Raw genomic sequence first — 18,608 nt, 5'->3', positions numbered from 1 at the left:
AAATAAAGGTAGTCCTTGACTTACAACCACAATTAAGCCCAATATTTCCTCTACTAAGCAAGACAGTTAAGTGAGTTTTACTACCTTTCTTGCCATAGTTAAGTGTATCACTACAATTATTAAGTTAGTAACATGGTTATTAAGTGAATCTGACTTCATTTACTTTGTCAGAAGGTCCTAACGGTGTTTACATCACCAGGGACACTGCAACTGTCATAAATACACGCCAGTTGCCAAGTGTCTGAATTTTGATCATGTGATCATGGGGATGTTGCAATGGTCATAAGTGTGAAAAACAGTCATGTCACTTTTTTTGTAACTTCGAACAGTCACTAAATGAATGGCTGTAAGTCAAGGACTAACTGTACAACAGGTTTGATTTGTAATTGTTCAATATATTCGTTTAAGCTGAAAGCATTATCCCATTCACTGGAAGGCAAAGAGAAAAAAATGCACCAGACCAAGGAGATGTGAAGAAAAAGGATACATGTACTTTATTGCAAATAATTCAGTTATAATTCAATATATTGCAAATAATTCTGTGATTAACGTCTTGAAGAACTTATTTTTCAGGGGAACTATTATGACACAAACCACAGGGACCTAATTTAAACTTTATAAGCTGAAACATCTTCCTTTTCTTCTTCTCACTTCCTTAGTCAGAATGTTTTTCATTTCTCCAATGGCACAATGGTTTCTATTTCTCCAATGAATACATCAAATAACTTCTACTCAGGTTTTTCATATGTATATCTAGTCAAATGTAAATGAATTACATTTACAGTATAATTCTGAAAATCACTATTCTTTAAAAAAAAAACAGATTCAAAGCTTACAGAAGTTAGGTAACAACAGCAATAATATATTTAAGCAAATAGTTTGGGAAAATATTTGAGAAGCAAACCTGAGAATAATTTCTAATAATGAATTTATACTGACGGTGCATGTAACACAAGCACTGTATTTTTGTTGTAGGTTTGTAAGAAATCCTGAGACTGTCATTATAAATTTCAGAAAACTGGGCTTTTATATTACAACATATAAAAGTTCTGTCTTCCACTACAAAAGCCAGATCTGGTGCTGCTTCTGGTTGAAATCAAACATCGGTCAATTTCTTTTGGTGTGTTCATAAGGCGACTGAAAACATTGGTTTCTATTTCCATAAAGGCATCGATGATGCATATTTGCTGGGACTATCTAGATATGCACACGGATGAGCATCTAGACAACTTTTTTTTTTTTGCTTTTTTTTTTTTTAAACACTACGGCCCCTTTACGAAGACAAGTAAAGCACTATCCCTCCTGGTTTCTGGACCTCAAATTCTCAGAAGCACCTACCAATTATTACGCTGGCTACGTCTGATGAGAGCTGTAGTTCAAACTATCTGGGACCATCAACCTCTGATATAGTAAAAAAACAGGAAAAAAGTAGTAATTTGGACAGATTTTCAGCCAAGACCCTCGCATATTGGTATAATTTTAAATCGTTTTTTTAATTGGGTTACTGATTTTAATTTGGTATTGTATTGTGATTTGTATTGATGTTGTCATTTTGTAAGCCGCCTTGAGTCCCTAGGGAGAAAGGCGGCATATAAATCGCAATCAATCAATCAATCAATAAAAAAATAAATATTGTCCTAACAGTTGAGGTCCCCAAACTTGGCAGCTTTAAGACTTGTGGACTTCAACTCCCAATCCACAAGTCCACAAGTTTTAAAGCTGCCAAGTTTGAGGACCTCTATTCTAACTTGGCCAATTGTTCCAACTCCCTTCCGATTTCTTTCCCAATGGATCGAATCACGGCTGTGCCATTTCAGAAGATGGTAGGGGGGGGGAAAGCCCATCAGATCTCACATTGCACGCTGGCAAGGCAAAGAGCGCCCCCAACCCCTATAGGACGTCTTTATCCCCACACCCCCCCACACCCCGGCACCTTCTTAGGCTTTCCCTTTCTCAGTTACTACCGTACTAACCTGTTCGGAGCCCAGACACGCGCCGTCCGGTCTCGGGATACGGACACGAACGACCCTGTCGGGAAGAGGCAGCAACTGAGGCCCCGGACGTCCAGCTCGTGCCCAACCAGGGAGCAGCGGAGCCGGTAAACACCTACCGGGGTGGCCATCCCGCCCGCACTCAGGTATTATTTACACTGACACAGCACCAGCAGCGGCACCACCGGCAGCCGTCACCACACCCGCTTCCCTTCCTCTTCCCACCCACTTTCTGCTTCCCTCTCCCCCCTCCCCGTACGACGTCAGCGCCAAGCGCCGGAAAACGACGACGAACCACAGTTCTCCGCGGCGAGAAACAGAGGAGGACTACATATCCCAAGGTGCCTTAGAAATCAATAAGGACGGAAGGAGATCTACCTAGAACTAGGGAGGGGGGGAGTGAGGGCCCCTAGTTTTCTTATTAACGGGGCGGGGTGGGGCGGTCTTGTGTTTAACATTCGTTGTATATCCCAAAGGTGCTTTTTCCAAAGGCAACTGGACTTTCTTGTTGTTGTTTTTTTCCTTTGAAGACTTTTCGCTTCTCATCTGAGGAGCTTCTTCAACTGTGACAGGATGGTGGGGAATGGAAGGATTTCTATTCCTTGCAGACAGCTGGTCATTTGCACCCTTTTTAGAGGGTCCTTGAAGCACTTGGAGGTTTATCTGTGTCCTCAGGGTCACCTGAGTAATGCTCCTGGTTCCTGTAATCTGCATTTTTCCTCCCCACTGGAAATCCATTCCTATTCCTACACCATTCAAAGGGTGTTCATCTCAAATTGTATAGCTAAAAGTTTAAAACGTTTTTTTCAGGAGGCAACTGGACTTTCTTGTTTTTTCTTTGAAGCTCCCTTCCTGAAAGGATTTATGGATTTATTAATGGATTTATTAAATCCTTCCATTCCCCCACCCTTCAATCAGAACTAAACAAACTTCTTGGATAAGAAATGTCTTCAAAGAAAAAACACGAAAGTCCAGTTGCCTCCTAAAAATGCACCTTTGGGACAACCATGACCTGGATGCCTGAGAATCTCTACAGACATTCCTTGTATATAAGTCAATAAGCACTACCATAACAAACCCAATGTAGGATTTAGGCAACGGGGAAGGGTAGTGCGTGCTGGTGGTTTGGTGGAAGCAGGTGACGGCAAACCACTTCTGAAATCTTGCTGGAAAAACTATAGAGACTTTATTCAGGCGGTCGCCAGGAGTCCACAACTGACTTGAAGTCATACGCACCTCCCAATTGTTTTGCAATGAATGGATCTTAACTTCCTTTCACTAGATTTAGGTTTGCTACAACTTTCTTGTGTGATGCATCATCTTTTTAACATGAGTAGTGAGTTTATTTTCAGAGCAATAGCTCTGACAATATAGCAACAGCAGCATCATTAGGGTACCAGACTGTGCTATATAAATAAACAGGCCGTCATTAAAAAATGGAATTGTGTATATGAAGAAACAGACACATTTCTACTCATATGAAAAGTGATAATTACATGAGCCGGAAGATACTAGTCCTGTGAATATTTATGTTATCCAATATGTAATATTGTTATAAATAATAATATATAATAAATAGCAATAGCACTTTGACTTATATACTGCTTCATGGTGCTTTACAGCCTTCTCTAAGTGGTTTACATGTAACAATGTAACATAACATAACCACATAATACAATATATGTGTAATATATAATAATATAGTAGTATATAATATAATAGTATAGTATAGTGTAATACAACATGTGTTTATTACTTTATTAGATTTATGTGCTCCCCATCTCACTTAGAGGTGACTCTAATTAAAATAGAATGTTATACTATATAGTATATTATATTATATTTTAACTAGAGTCGCCTCAGTGAGATGGGGAGCACATAAATCTAATAAAGTAATAAACATGTATTATGGGTGGGGGAGGGATGGAATCTCGCGATAAAATACGTGAAGGAACGCGTGTTGTCTTAAGTTCCGGAATGATGAAAGGAAAACGGCACTTTAACTGATCTGCCTCCCGTTGCTATGATACGGGCGCCACGCGCTTGAAGGAGTTCGCTGGCAGCAACCGCTGCCTTGGCGTTTCTCGCGTGCTGAGTGTCAGGTAAGAAGCCGAAAGTCGAAGCGCGGAGCAAAAGGGGCGTCTTTAGATTCGTCTGCCTGACTCTCTTCGGGGAGGGTGGGACTAATCGGACAGTCACAGACGCCCCCGGCTGCCCCACCGCAAATCCGCTTCAGCATCGCCCCGGTTTTCCGCTCTGACTTTTCTTCGGCATAGACCGGTGTGTAATGGAATCAGATGGGAAAGCCTTGAGGTGAAGTGAAGTCCCATCACCATAAATCAGGTCATTTGTCTGGATAGTTATTCGACAAACCACTAGAGGCTTACAAAGTGCCAAATGTAAATTACAGATGGCAAAGCAGATTGATTGCAGATCTTAAGCCAAAATAAGCTCTGCCAGTGTTTCTTAAACTTTTCTCTCACTTTAAAAAGCAATGGAAAACTCCCAAAGAGCTTTGTTTGTATAGGATATATTTATCAATACAGGTAGCCTTTGACTTAAAACAGTTCATTTAGTGACGGTTAAAAGTTACAACAGCTCTGAGAAAAGTTATGTTATGACCATTTTTCACACTTACAACCGTTTCAGCATCCCAATGGTCACATGATCAACATTCAGACATTTGGCAACGGACTCATTTATGACGGTTGCAGTGTTCCAAGGTCATGTGATCACAATTTGTGACATTCTGACAAGCAATGTCAATGTGGAAGCCAGATTCACTTACCAACCGTGTTACTATCTTAACAACTGCAGCCATTCAGCTAACAACTGTGGCAAGAAAGGTTGCAAAATGGGGCAAAATTCACTTAACAATTGTCTCACTTAGCAACAGAAATGTTGGACTCAGTTGTGGACATGAGTTGAGGACTACCTGTATTTACTATTGAAAATTAAGATCAATGGATTCACTACCACTGCCCCTTCTCACAAGTGTTTGATGGGATTTTAATATTGTATTATTTTTCTCCATAAGGTGGCAAATAATTTTGATTTCATGGACCTTTGGAAGGGGTCTTGGAGGACCCCCAGGGATCCTCAGACCACACTTTCATAAACCTGAAACTGTGGCGTTTTCTGCAATAGCATACAAATTATCCAGTATGGAAGCTGGCATGAATGTCTGCAAGCTTAAATAACTTGTGACCAAATTTCTAAGCTCTCTTTTGCCGTGGCAATGAAGCAGAATAATTCTCTACCAAATGAGAAGCTCAGTAATAAACACCTTTAGTGTCAGCTACTGGCAGTAGAAGACTTATAGGTTTTCTGTCGGTTATCTGATCATTCTGTTGGATTGAGGAACTCTCACCAAAGGAGTTATTTTCTGCCACGCTTCTACCCCGTCTTCTCTTGCCACACTTGAGAGGGAGCAGATTTTATTTTTCTTTATTGCAAGCATTGCTGACAGGAAGGGATAAGGGGGGAAATGGCTCTTTAGCTGGACACACACACACCCCAATCTATTCCCTCACACACCAAAACTGCCTTTACATAGGGGATAAATCTCTGCAGTGCTTAATCCATTGGAATGCTTTTTGACATGTGCTCAGTGAGTTTACAGAAAGCTACATGTTGTCAAAAAGTATATAGCAGACCCACGGGTTAGGTGTTGGTCTGTCACAGGTCTAGGTAGATAGCTGAGGTTAACAGAAGGGAAGGGAAGTTCCCCTCACACATTTCTCTTCCTCAACGGTTATCTGGTCCCATGGATGTATTTTTCTATGGGATAGGAGAATTGGAAGTTAAAGAGCCACTTCCCACTGCACCCCATCCCAGTAGATACATACTTGTCTTGCCATCCCTTCAAGTTTTGAAGTCTGCGACCAGCCACAGCAGAATTAATAAGAGAAGCAGGAGAGCCCTGATTCTCCTACTGTGAAGACCAAATGATATGAAATCATTTCATTTGTTCCCCTTGAAGATGTAAACAAGGTGCTTAGATAAGCTTGGGCTACCACTGGTCTGTTGACCCTGCTCTCTCTTGGTTGGTTCTGACTGGGACAAATCTATTAATGTTCTTAAATGTTATTCTGGTTGTCCCAAAGATGCTTTTCGAAAGGGAACTGGACTTTCTTTGTTTTTTCCTTGAAGACATTTCTCATCCAAGAAATTTCTTTAGTTCTGATTGAAGGGTGGGGGAATGGAAGGATTTAATAAATCCATTAATAAATCCTTCCAGGAAGGGAGATATAATGTCAAATTCCCCTCCTGAAAATTAGCAAACAGCAAAGAAATAATGCAAACCATTATCACTATGGTAAACTTAAGTGCCAGGTATACTGAATTATACAATATGTAAAATAACCACTTATTCATTAACTTATAATTTAAAAAATGTTCACTCAATATACTCCTTCTTTAATAAACCATGTTTTGTCATTTTGACAGCCCCCATGATTTATAATTATCACTATACAAGTACCCAAATATCAGCATTAATGTGCATCATTTTATCATTCCGTGCCATTTTTAATTTATTTTTAACTTTGTCCCTTTCAGTAATTGCTCTCAATGCAATTGAGATAAACTATTTCTTTTCCTAAAGATTGTTCTTTATTGCACATACACAAGATTTGTGATTCTTATTTAAAATATGGAGAGCATGTTATTATTTTCTTAAAAAATAATTGGCTTATTAGACAAATCAGAGTTATCTATTCATTAAGGAGGATTCTGGATAAAATGCGATTGTCTTTTTCTAGAAAGAAATTTGAAGAAAAGACTAGAAATGGCGAGTAATCATAAACCTCCTACAGCACGTCCTTCTTCACGAATAGGCCTGAGTGCCAGGCCACCTTCATCCTCATTACGACCTCCATCCGCAGCATTACTTGGTGGAGGGGTAAGTTAATATATTGAAAAACCAAGGAATCAGAGTTCCCCCTTTCCAATTTAGATATATGGTAGTCACTGATATGTTTTGCTAGGCAAATGATATTAAGGCAGTTCTACATATTTATTTGTGTCAAGGAGATTACTACCCTCTCTGTGTGCCAGTATTATGGGAATCTTCCATGCCTGGTTAGAGCTTGGATGAGATAACAGCTTTACTTCTCTGGTGTCACACCTTTCTTTGGCTACCACGATCCCCTTTTTAATTCCAGCTAGCATAGTACTCTATACTGTATACATAAAGGTCTAAAATAGTACCTTGAGAATTGTAAGGAATAAGTATGTTTTTTGTCTTTGGTTGGGTGTTTATGTGAATCCTGCCAATATTTGTGAATCATGATCTACAAATTATGGTATATTCAGTAACCATAGTTTAACAAACAAATGGCTTAGTTTAATGGGTTAACACACTATCTTGAAGAGGTTCTAAAAGAAATCATTTTAATCATATGAACAGTAGGATCTTAGATTCTTTTCAATTCATTACTTGTTTATGCATATCATATCACTAGCTATTTCACACAGTGTAAAAGCTAATATACATCTTTGCATTTACACAATCTCTACCTGCCTATAACTGCTCTTTCTTTAAATAATCTGTTTTATATAACATTAAAAGCTATGCACTTTTTTAAAATTTCAGTGCCTTAGCCTGTTTATTCATAGGTTACCAATTGGAACAAACTGACCATCCTGTTCTTTGGGAGTGCTATTTTAATTATGTTTTCCTATTTATTTTGATTTCTGTATCAGATGCCCCCAGGTACATCCAGGCCCGGTACACGTGGTGGATCCATAGGAACTGGTGTGGTTTTGTCCTCTCAGATTAAAGTTGCAGACCGTCCAGTGACACAGCAAGGACTGAGTGGAATGAAAACAGGAATGAAAGGTATTTTGAGATATGAAAGTACAAGAACATTAACCTCATTTATCTTTTTATTTCCATTCAAAGGTTAAAACCATTACAAGGTAAATTTAGCAACCTTCCTAGTTACTTCAGAGGAGAAGTCTGCTAGGTCCAGAAGACAGTGGATCAGAATGCTACCCATTCCTCTAGAAGTGTCCTCCCCCTTTTTTATTGGCTCCTTCCCTCTTGGGAGGCTAGACTGTTTGTAATTACTTCTTAGTCACAAGATTAGGTTCTTTCACTATTATGAATATTTATACATTCATGTTCCAGAGGATGGAATAGAACATTTTGCCGCTGCCAGATCACTGCCACTGGCTCACCACCATGGGTCACCACCAATAGCTTGTTCCAGGCAGCTCGCCCCAAACAACTTGTTGCAGGACAACTCACTCTACAAGGACAAGGAGACAGAGGGGTTGCTGGCCCCAGCCAGACCCGCAATGAGACCCCAGCGCTCCAGTACAATTATCTCACCCATGGTTAGTTGTCCCGCAGGGTAAGTTGTCCCACAGTGAATCATTCGGGGCAAGCTAGCCACGGTGAGCTGGCTGGGATGAGCCAGCAGTTACAGGCTGGCAGCTGCAGGCCAGCGGTGGATACCCAGGGGCAGTGTACAATGTATTTAGTTGACCATAACAAAGACTAAAATAGTTTAGATTTTAATATAGAATAAGCAGTACCTTCAATGCTAGAATGAGTCTGGATTCTGTTAGCCAGAACAGAAATATATCCAGGGCCTATACCATGTTTACCCCAAAATAAGCCCCAGTGTTTATTTTGGAGCCCCAAAAAATATAAGACCGGATCTTATTTTTGGGGAAACTCAGTAGTTTTCTAATTTTATAGATAATATATTATCATTAATATTTTAGGGGGGAAATGCTACATTTTTATCATTAGTAAATAAATATTTTCTCTATATAATAATTTTGTTGTTTTGTGAGAATCGTTTTGCTATTTTTAATCAAATCTTTTTGTCATATCAGAATAATATTTTTTTTCCTTAGGTCCACAGAGACAAATTATGGATAAATCCTATTACCTTGGAGTGCTTAGGTATGTGAAAGAATTTATCACTAGTTAGATGAGATGGGGTTGGTTCAAATGTTGTATAGAAGTCCATATTTGAAAGAATTGCAGTATCAAGCGGGACATTCTTAATATCTTAATGAGGAGGATGTAGGATTACAGTACTCTCTCAATATATGAAAATATATTCATTTTCTCATGAAATGAAAGAGGTTCTTACCATCCTAATAGCAGCTATACTTTATTTGCTTCTTTTCTGTACTATATGATTTGCCTTCCATTTGCTTAAAGCTAGTTCTTTAGCTCATTTTAAATTGCCATCACTTTCTTACTACATAAATAGTGAGGTGGCTATACTCCATACCTGATCTCCTTGCATATTTTTGAGGCTAAAGCAGATTTCCTTCAAGGCACCTTTGTATTTCTTTTCCATGGTTATGTATGCTTATGGTTGGCCATAAATTTTGATTGAATATAATGAGTTTAATGTGTATGCAACTTGTGAACATTTGCTTTTCCACAAATCCAAATTATAGATAACTATATTTGGCTCAGATAATACAGTAAGCCTAAGAGAATAAAATAAGCAAAGGTAATATTATGGTATTATTAGCAAGCTTTTTTGGATTTGCATATCACATATTTACATGAAACTCCCAAACTTTGGATTGTCATAAAGTAAGATTGTAGCTAAACTGGATCTATTTAACCATAGTTGTGAAAACGATACTGTTTTCCAAACTATGATTAAATAGATCCAGCTTAGCTACAATCATATTGAGTAGATTCACAGATAGATTAGAAGTGAAGAAACCTACAGTTTACCTTCCTAGTATGTATGAATTTGACTCATATTTCTTCTTTCTGTCCATATGCTCTTGGTAGCAGAGTCAGTCTAATTAAACACCCTTAGCTATGTTTAATTTAAGGATTTTCATTCTACCATTGTAATGGAAAAATTGATAACTATAAAAACATTTTTTAATAAAGACATCTATACAAAACTGTAATAGTTCTTACCCTAGGAAAAACTAGCTGACCCTAAAATAATACAATATTGTCAAATTGGTCAGTGATAAACATATCCTCTTGTATATTAAATTCATATTTCAGAACACTCACGTGGAAATTTTAAAAGGCCCTATTAAAAATCCTAACTATTTTAAAATTAAAATCAAGACTGCAGGTCCCTGAACAAATCCAATTTAGTGCACATCCTATTTAGTCCTTTATTGTCAAAATGAAAAAGATGTAGTAGTATTTGTAGTACATTTGGTTCTCTCAAGTACCACCTCAACTTAAATTATATGAAATTTCAGCAATACCAAAGATTAAAGTATACATCTTAATATGATCATCTATTTCTTTTCTTATAGAGGCAAAATAAACGAGCTTACCGCAGAAATCAATAAGCTTCAGAAAGAAGTTGATATGTATAACCAGGAGAATTCTGTCTATCTGTCCTACGAAAAAAGGTAAACTGCACATCAAAATCTATAAGTACACTTGTTCTTAGTGGATTCATATTTATGAATAACTTTTGGGTTGGACGTGTAGAACTGAACTTGTTTTAAATTCCATTCATTGCTAGACTTTGTAATAATCTTGTGTTTTCTTGTGCTCTTAGAGCAGAATCTTTAGCTAGTGAAATCAAAGAATTTCAAGGACAGTTGGCAGACTACAATATGGTATGTTATTGTTTCATAGGTAATTTTTAATATTTAGATTGAATTATTTAGAGTCAATTTTGAATTGCATTTGTAAATACCTTTCCAACTATTGTTTCTCTAATCTAGTTCAAACCAATGCATATTTGACAGTAACTATTCAAAGCAATAATGCCTTTGATTTTGTTCCTATATGAGATTACATAAAGGCTTAATTAACTTTTCTTTGTTGATTTAGTTGGTAGATAAACTTAACACAAATACTGATATGGAGGAAGTAATGAGTGACTATAATCTGGTAAGCATAAAACTGATGTTTCATTTCAGTATTGGTATTGGTATTATTTATTGCACATATGATGATGTTACCAATTATTTTGTCATTTTTAATAGTTAAAAGCTCAAAATGACCGTGAAGCTCAGAGCATAGACATTATTTTTACAGAAAGACAGAGGTAAGTACCTAAATGCATTTTTTAAAAAATGTAGAATGGAATTTTCATATGCGTTCCATTTTGCCCAATGTATATTTTCTTTTTCTTTTTTTTTAAATACTTTATTGAGTTTTCCAAAACAAAAAAGAAAATATACAATCTATCTCTCCTTTCGGAGAGATATATATGTATATTTTCAATTATTTGAAGAAGTCTTTCACAATTTGCATATTTACCACACTAAAAAACAATCGTAGTCACAAGAATTGGCATAAATATTGTGAAGCAGTTCTTATTAAGTGTGGAGTAATTCAGAGCAGTCAGTCGCCTCTGAAGGGAGAGATATACAGTAGAAGAGAGCAGATTGACAAAAGCAGTGCTCCACGATCACAACCACATTCCCATGTACACAAATTTTTATTTATATTTCCTATTTCTTAACTCAGAGATTAATTATGTAAATAAATGCAAATAACAGACATCATAAAACAAATGACATAAATTACTGCAGAAATTTAATTCATTGCATTAGAAATCCATCATATCAATAGCTGCTAAATCAAAATTGTAATGTTTTTCTTAATAAGTTTAGATCACATGAAATTGATCAATGACAAACAACACAAATTGTATGTATGTATTTTTGTCCTATATATAGGACAATGAAGGGCACAATTCTGTGCTAATAACAGTTTCAGTCTATAATATATATGATAAACATTTATGGATCAATATATTTGTCTTCAATAAATCCATCATCTTCTGGAACATATGGACGGAATTGTTCAAAAACAACTATAGACTCTTCTTCATTAGTCTCTGATGCATGTGAGGGCATGCATAATTGAGGTGTGAACGTTTCTTCAAACAGCTCAGATTCTTCTTTTTCTTGGAGATGTCTGTGATTGTAGCTTTTTAAATAACGGTACCACGTTGGAAACTTGATAGCAGCAATAATCAGTGCTGTAGTGCTAAGGATAACTGCTAGGACACCCATCAAAAAAGTCCAGCTTTTGCCAATGCGCCGAATACCTGCAGGTTGGAATATAACATTTATAATGTGTAGTTATCCTCCATATCTGTCTTTTCTACACAAACTTTCTGAGAACTTGCTTGATTTCCAGAGGCCATTTATTAATGTCTATTGATCTGTTTAAACAAACTGTCCTCTTCCTTAGGAGAAATATGGGCTTTAGGTTATCTGCCTATTGAATTATTTAAAAAAGATATGATAAATGCTGTAGACGTTTAAAATAATTTTAAGTGACTATTATATTGTAATTGTTATTTATTAAACTTGTATGATACTTTTATATATCACATATGGAATTTCAACTGAATTAATAATAGATCGATGAATAATCTTGACTTTCTACATTGATCTCTGGTACCTGCCTAAGTCATGGTCTAATTTATTCAAGACTAATGGCTCATCTAGTTTGCCCTTTGATATGAGTATAGTGCCAATCGTACAACTTCAACTGGAATCTATTTGACTTTCATGAGAGGAAATTGTTGCCATATCAGATAGCCAGAGCCAATCTTTTATGCTCAAACGGACATATAACAAATAATTGGAATGTTGAACTATCTGGATTATCTGATTAACTGTAGTTTGCCAATATGCATGTAAAGATACTCAGTACATCTTGCAATTCATTTTCAATTCATGTTCATTTATGTTCTGCTAGGAAAAAGATAGTTTCGGTTAAGTGGTGGCCATAAAATTATTTCAATATATTTTCTGGTTTAAAATTTAAAGCATGACTGAAATAACCAAGTTGGGAAGAGGGAAGGTTGAGAGTAAAACAGCCTTTTATGAAAACACTATGTAGTTGCCGTCCCAGATACACCAGAGAAAAAGGCAGCTACCAGTCCTTTACAAGAACAAGAAAAAAATAAAATAAAAAATAAAACAGAATTGGACCCCGCATGAATGCATCTGCCCATCGATCTGAATTTTAGTTTGTAGAAGTTGCTCTTTGTCTCAATTAGGTGGCTTGGAGCTTCATTTATTCAAGTGGACTACTAGATTTTTATGAATGTACCAAGTTTCAGATAGAATATTGCAGGCATTTGAGGGCAACTTTGACAAAGGCTATTTTTAAATGGAAAGCAATATGTTATAAAGGTTTTAATTTGTATGAATGCAGAACAGTTAGTGGAATATTTAAATAAATCTAAGTTGATTTCCTCAATGACTATTGGTAAGTACTCAAATCTATGCACATTCTTTTTTTCTCTCCAGTTAGCAGACCTACAGATATTGTTTATGTATAAAAATATTCAGTGCTTCAAAATCAGAATGAATTATATTATTTTTGACATTTTTTTCTGAAACAATATACCCCAATATACACTTAATTGTTTGTTTAAACTGAAATGTACCTGAATATGCTGGTCCATTTGTATAATTATATGTAGTGCCATAGGTAGTATTCATAGAAGTAAAAGATGAGACAGGTGTTCCAGATATTCCCATTTGTTTACAATTTAATGTATTTGTGTCCTTGATAGGATATTCTTTCAAAGTAACTGGAATAGGGCACGTAGTATTGTTCTCATTTTCTGTAAATATATTCAGTATCAGCATTAAAATGTTTGGCTTGCACTCTTGTACAAAGATAAACTTTTTATATTAAAAATATTGTTTAGTTTATAAATTTAAAAAATGGATGAGGTAGCACAATATGGTTGACAGAATGAAGCAAAATAAATAGTATGTAACATAATAAAGCAAAATTAATTTATATTCATTTTAATGTAACAGAAAAGAAAACCAGCAGAACAAACAAACAAAACCATTGGTTTTTAGGACAGTTAACCAGCTAAACATATTGACAGAAAATATTTAGCATTTATGCGCAGAAAGCAAACTTCATTTGAGAACTTCAAGAAATGCTGTCCAGGTTTACTGATCTTAGTCATTAATAACTGGTTTGCATAGAATTTCGTAATGAAATGTCACTTTCTTAGCGCCAAGTTTAGTAAATAGCTAATTCAAAGATATATTCCATCACTGTCAGCCTCAGTAATGGAATAATTCATTAGATAGTCATCTGGAAGATGTTACTGTAGAAAATAAATTCTAGTAATGTACAGTATATCCTAAAAACTGGACATCCAAGGAAAACAATTTCTGAGTAAAAATGTATGAATATGCTGTTTTAACTGTATCATTATAAAACTGAATGACATATATTATTTTGTTAGTTATCTGTTTAAATTTCATTAATTGCTTTCCTAGAAGGATATTCTTTAGAACCCAAAGTGACTCACTTATAAGCAGATACCTAAATGTAGGATTATCAGATCTGTGTTGGAAAACTCTGAACAACTACAAGATTACAGCAGTTGAAGTTCTCTGTATGCTATCATCTAGTGGTCCCCCTGATTTTTTTTCAGCTCAAATCTGGTAGATACCCTTATTTGAAGTATGCAGTTATTTTACTGAAATACATTATTCTGAATACTTTTCTGGTTTGCTGTGCAAATCTTTTTTTCTAACTCACTTGGCTAAACAGATAACTTTTGAAATTGCTATTTTGTATACTTTAAAATATGAGGACTATATTTAGTTTCATATGGGGATGTTAACAAGTGTATTAAACTATGCCTAAATGCTTCATATTGATTGGAATGAGCCCAAACCAGGTCCTGCAGTATTAGACAAAGAACCTTGCCAATATTTGGTTTCAAGGATACTAGCATGGTGCATAAATTAGTTCATGATAAAAATAAAAAAAACCTCAGTTATATAAGCTAATTTCACAATCCTGTTTGGAAATCACATTAATGTTGTATATAAGCCAAGTCTCTTAGGCTGTTCCAATATACAGTTTTCTTTTACAGTTTTTGGCTCCCAAATTAGAAATTTCAGAAAGCAATTCTGAAATTACTTTTAGAAATGGAAAAATAATCAAGACTAAATATATATTGACCTACCCGTTATCACAGTAGAGCTATTCAGCCAATGTTGTAAACTAAAAAGGTCACATGAACAAGTCCACACATTTCCATCTAATTTAATACATATTGAATTAAATTTTACCTTAACATCAAAATCTTTTAGAAAATTGTTTTGTAAGTTTAGGACTTTTAACTTGTTTAGCTCTGCAAATACATTAGAATTTAATGTTGTTATTTTGTTATTTTGTAGATTCAGAATCTGCAATTCATTCAGACCAGCAAATGCTGCTTTTTCAACTGTTTTGATATAATTATTACTGACATCAAGAATTTTTAACTGTGAAAGTTTTCCAAAGCTGTAATTAGAAACAACAACAATAGAGTTGTTGTTCAAATACAGTTCTGAGAGATTATTGTACTGGCAAAGTATTACTGTGTCATTCTTGTCTAAAGTAATATGGTTACAACTAAGATATAACACAGAAATGTCTTTGTTTAGGTTAGAAGGAACAGAAGAATGGATTTTTGCCACTTCCTGACAGTTTACCTGTTAAATAGAGAGAAAAAACAGTTACGGAAATATCATAACAAATTACTTACAAAAATCTTTTACAAATCTTTATAATATTTGTTGTTTAAAAAGTAACTGACAACTCAAACAGAAATTCACATAGTTTAGATAATAAAATAAAGAACCATGTGACAACAAAATCCCATAAGATTAGAAAAGGAGCAACAGAGAACAGCAAAATAAGCACTATCTAAACCAGAAACAAAGCAATGACATCTATATGCTGCTTCTAGTTAGGAATATTTTCATTCCAAGTATATTGTATACAAGAAAGAAGTTGATCATTAATGTTGATTCCAGATACTTTAACATGTCCTTACTCCCAGTCTTTAGAAATCTTTCTGTAATGGAGTAGGAAGCATAATGCATGTGACATTTCCATATAACCTAGACCGAAAATTATCTTTTGGCATAAGGAGCTGTTTCATTCTAAAAATCTCTAGAGCTGCCAAAGGATGCAAGGGACACCATGTGTTGACATATGCATCATACTGACATGCCAATGTGACCATTTTAAATTATTAATTATTTGCATCAGATATCATGATGCAACTATTGCAAATTACATAAACTACAGGAATGCTTCTTCGCTTTTTGGGCTCATTTGACCTTGCGAAGGTCAAATGTGGTATGTAATAGCATCTTCTGTAATAAATATATCATGACCCAGATCTCTTTATGATGTCATTGTGATTTGTAATGGATACTATATATGCAGCACAATAAGATACTTGAAGGAATTGAATCTGAATATTACAGTGCTATATTGAATCTCTAATCTCATACAGAATAAATATTCTCTAACAAGGTTTTAATCTTAACATCCTGAAGAAGCATTCCTTATTTTTGGCATGGATTGTGTGACATGCTCTGGGCATATATATGTTCATGAGTGGTGGAATGACTGATAGTATTAATAGAAATATGTGATCATTGTATTTTATAAATATCACAAATTTATACATGTTCTAAAACATATTTTTTTAAAAAAACTGCATGGCATCATGAAAAAATGCTCTATTGGATCTAAATCTCATTCTCATCTGATTATAAATTGGGAGCTAACAGCTTCTTTAACAAGTGGCTAAAATTGATAACTTACAGTTTGAGAAGTATCACTGCATTCAGTATTGACAGGATGAAGAAAGAGAACTGCAACCAGTATTAGGAGCCAAACAAGCTTCATGTTCAAAATCTGTTAATTTTTGATATAATTCAAATAATAACAAGAACTGAAGATTTAACATAGGAAACTAAGGAGCTATTATTTGTACTTTGGGTCATGATTTGTGGCCATAACATGTATGAAAGTCAATTGCAGAGCAAAATAAATGAATAGAATTCTTGGAGTTGAACTGGAACATTGAAATTGAAGTAATATTGTTTTCATCCCTAAATCATCCATTCAACCATCTGATGACCTATGTATGGAAGAAACTTTTATTCTGACTTTATAAAAGATAGATTACTGTGCATGATGTAGGCAAAAACACACATGTACCCAGATACCTACACAGAGAGATGCACACAGTAATCTTTTATACTCCCATATTCCCAAATTCTGCTTTTTGTTTGGAATAATGATACATGGAAACTTTTGCTAAGGTGTTTGACAAATCAACCCCATGCAGAATGCATATGTAGGAGGCAGAATCCTGGCCTTTATGTCTCAATAATGTAGAACTTTCTAAGTCATCTCCCCAATTTCAGAGTGTTGTTTCTTATAGAAAATGTGACTAGGTAGGAGAAAGCCTGTAAAATGTGCTCCCTCTATGTTTCAAAGTAGATATGATTTTCTCTCTAAAGCCTCTCTAGCTGGCAAACCAAAGAGCAATTTTTTAAAAAAAAAATTCAAAGGTTACATGCCAAGTCCGCTTGCTAAAAGCACAAGCTCTTCACTTCATTAAAATGTATTGCTTCAGCTAATTAATATTTTTATAGATTTTTATAAAGTACAAAAATAACAAATATTCTCTAAATGCAACTTCAATAATTTAAAAACATTGCTCCAACTGAGCTCTAAAATGGTTCCACTTTAAAGGGTAGCACAAGGCAGAGTGTCATCTCTCATTGTCGTAATGCAATTTATGTGACCATTCTTTATAAAGAAAACTGCATAAATCTCTCAAGGATTGATAAAAAATACAGTTAATAAGATGTTTATTTTATACAGTGCAGTAGCCTGAGAAACAAAACCAAGGTTGTGGTAAAGTTTCGTGGTGAAAGCATCTCTCAATCTTATCTTCAGCCATATTTTTTTTTAAAAAAAAGCAAGTATATCTCAAGGTTTCCTATTTATTGCCAAAGCAATCTTTGTTACGTTTTAGGTGGTTTAAAAACAAAGTACAGCTTCAAGGTAACAGTATAGAGTTAAATATGACGTGTCACAAAACATAAATCAGTATCTTTTCTGAATTTCATAAAAAATCAGAAACAGACTGTATATATATATATATTCTACTCTCTTGGATTATGAAGCAAACTTTGGTATCACACAATTGTACCATAATTTATTTGTATATATCATACCTTCTTAATTTTTCTCCAGAATATCATACTTGCATACCGGTATTTTCCTGTGATTGAAAAAGACAAGAGGAAAGTTGCAATGTTTCTGCACTTGGCTGCAACCTTTGTACCCAATTAGCAGGGAGGAAGTTTAAAATAAAGTGCAGGACACCTTTAGCAAAAGATTGACTATTTGTGTTCATCTATGAGTTAGAGGCTTGCAACCAATCAAGAAGATTTTTGAATATGATATGTGCAGTTTTGTGACATTAAATTGCAAGGTGAGGGCGGAGTAATCTAGAGTTTGCAATAAAACACGTTTGTATTGGATACAAAGAGCTAAGGCTAGAAAGGTAGACTTCATTTTTTAATGGGGATGGTGATTGCCATTAGCAGTAAAAAAAATCATTCCTGGCACACAGCATAGCCTGTCTATAAATTTTGTTTTTAAAAGGAAGCAGGCATATACTTGATTTTAGATCAAAGGTCAGGAAAAAAGAGCTAACAAATACTAGCTGAGCTTCATAATAAGGGTCTGAACAATGTGAGAAAGTGCTGTTTCTATCATACTTTCTTTAATAGTCAGGTTTTCTTCCCAATCCACCTCAGCAGTTTCAGTGTTTTAGTTAGTATAAG

General features: G+C 35.2%; 3 protein-coding genes across 4 annotated transcripts in view; 1 reads left to right on the top strand and 2 right to left on the bottom strand.

The window, feature by feature from the left end:
• Positions 1 to 2,203, bottom strand: part of PLAA (phospholipase A2 activating protein) — a 30,620-nt gene extending 28,417 nt beyond the window's left edge. The window contains exons 1-2 of one of the 2 annotated variants that reach the window (XM_070935517.1): positions 2,111 to 2,127; positions 1,974 to 2,028 (exon numbers count right to left, since the gene is read on the bottom strand). Coding sequence is in view for 1 of the 2 variants with exons in the window: in XM_070935516.1 (XP_070791617.1) it covers positions 1,974 to 2,122 (149 nt within the window). In the remaining variant the exon portion in view is untranslated. Of the gene's footprint in view, positions 1 to 1,973 lie in introns of both variants that reach the window. The other variant, XM_070935516.1, reaches the window with a different exon arrangement.
• A 1,781-nt stretch (positions 2,204 to 3,984) lies between these two features.
• The window catches only part of IFT74 (intraflagellar transport 74), a 45,856-nt gene continuing 31,232 nt past the window's right edge, over positions 3,985 to 18,608 (top strand). Inside the window, exons 1-8 of the mRNA XM_070935515.1 lie at positions 3,985 to 4,093; positions 6,755 to 6,894; positions 7,698 to 7,833; positions 8,862 to 8,910; positions 10,260 to 10,358; positions 10,511 to 10,571; positions 10,789 to 10,848; positions 10,944 to 11,005. Of these exons, the coding sequence (XP_070791616.1) occupies positions 6,781 to 6,894; positions 7,698 to 7,833; positions 8,862 to 8,910; positions 10,260 to 10,358; positions 10,511 to 10,571; positions 10,789 to 10,848; positions 10,944 to 11,005 (581 nt within the window). The 5' untranslated portion in view covers positions 3,985 to 4,093; positions 6,755 to 6,780. The remainder of the gene's footprint in view (positions 4,094 to 6,754; positions 6,895 to 7,697; positions 7,834 to 8,861; positions 8,911 to 10,259; positions 10,359 to 10,510; positions 10,572 to 10,788; positions 10,849 to 10,943; positions 11,006 to 18,608) is intronic.
• On the bottom strand, positions 11,706 to 18,020 carry LRRC19 (leucine rich repeat containing 19). The gene is made up of 5 exons (XM_070935514.1): positions 17,994 to 18,020; positions 16,567 to 16,659; positions 14,930 to 15,440; positions 13,373 to 13,552; positions 11,706 to 12,016 (listed from the first exon to the last, which is right to left on the bottom strand). Exons 1-5 carry the CDS (start codon positions 18,018 to 18,020, stop codon positions 11,706 to 11,708), a joined length of 1,122 nt encoding a protein of 373 aa, XP_070791615.1.

The sequence above is a fragment of the Pituophis catenifer genome, unplaced genomic scaffold, assembly GCF_029215685.1.
Source record: "Pituophis catenifer annectens isolate HBS135680 unplaced genomic scaffold, rPitCat1.0.hap2 SCAF_2, whole genome shotgun sequence".
Lineage (NCBI taxonomy): Eukaryota > Metazoa > Chordata > Lepidosauria > Squamata > Colubridae > Pituophis > Pituophis catenifer.
Note: the sequence above shows the minus strand (reverse complement) of the source record. Positions and strands in the feature narration are given on the sequence as shown.

What these genes read in the sequence shown, in the direction of transcription:
- LRRC19 (XM_070935514.1), bottom strand. Translation starts at nt 18,020, where the DNA reads ATGATATTCTGGAGAAAAATTAAGAAG. An exon ending in TCTGGAGAAAAATTAAGAAG is followed by an intron (nt 16,660 to 17,993) that starts GTATGATATATA and finishes AAAAATTAACAG; the next exon opens with ATTTTGAACATGAAGCTTGT. An exon ending in AAATGGACCAGCATATTCAG is followed by an intron (nt 12,017 to 13,372) that starts GTACATTTCAGT and finishes TCCAACCTGCAG; the next exon opens with GTATTCGGCGCATTGGCAAA.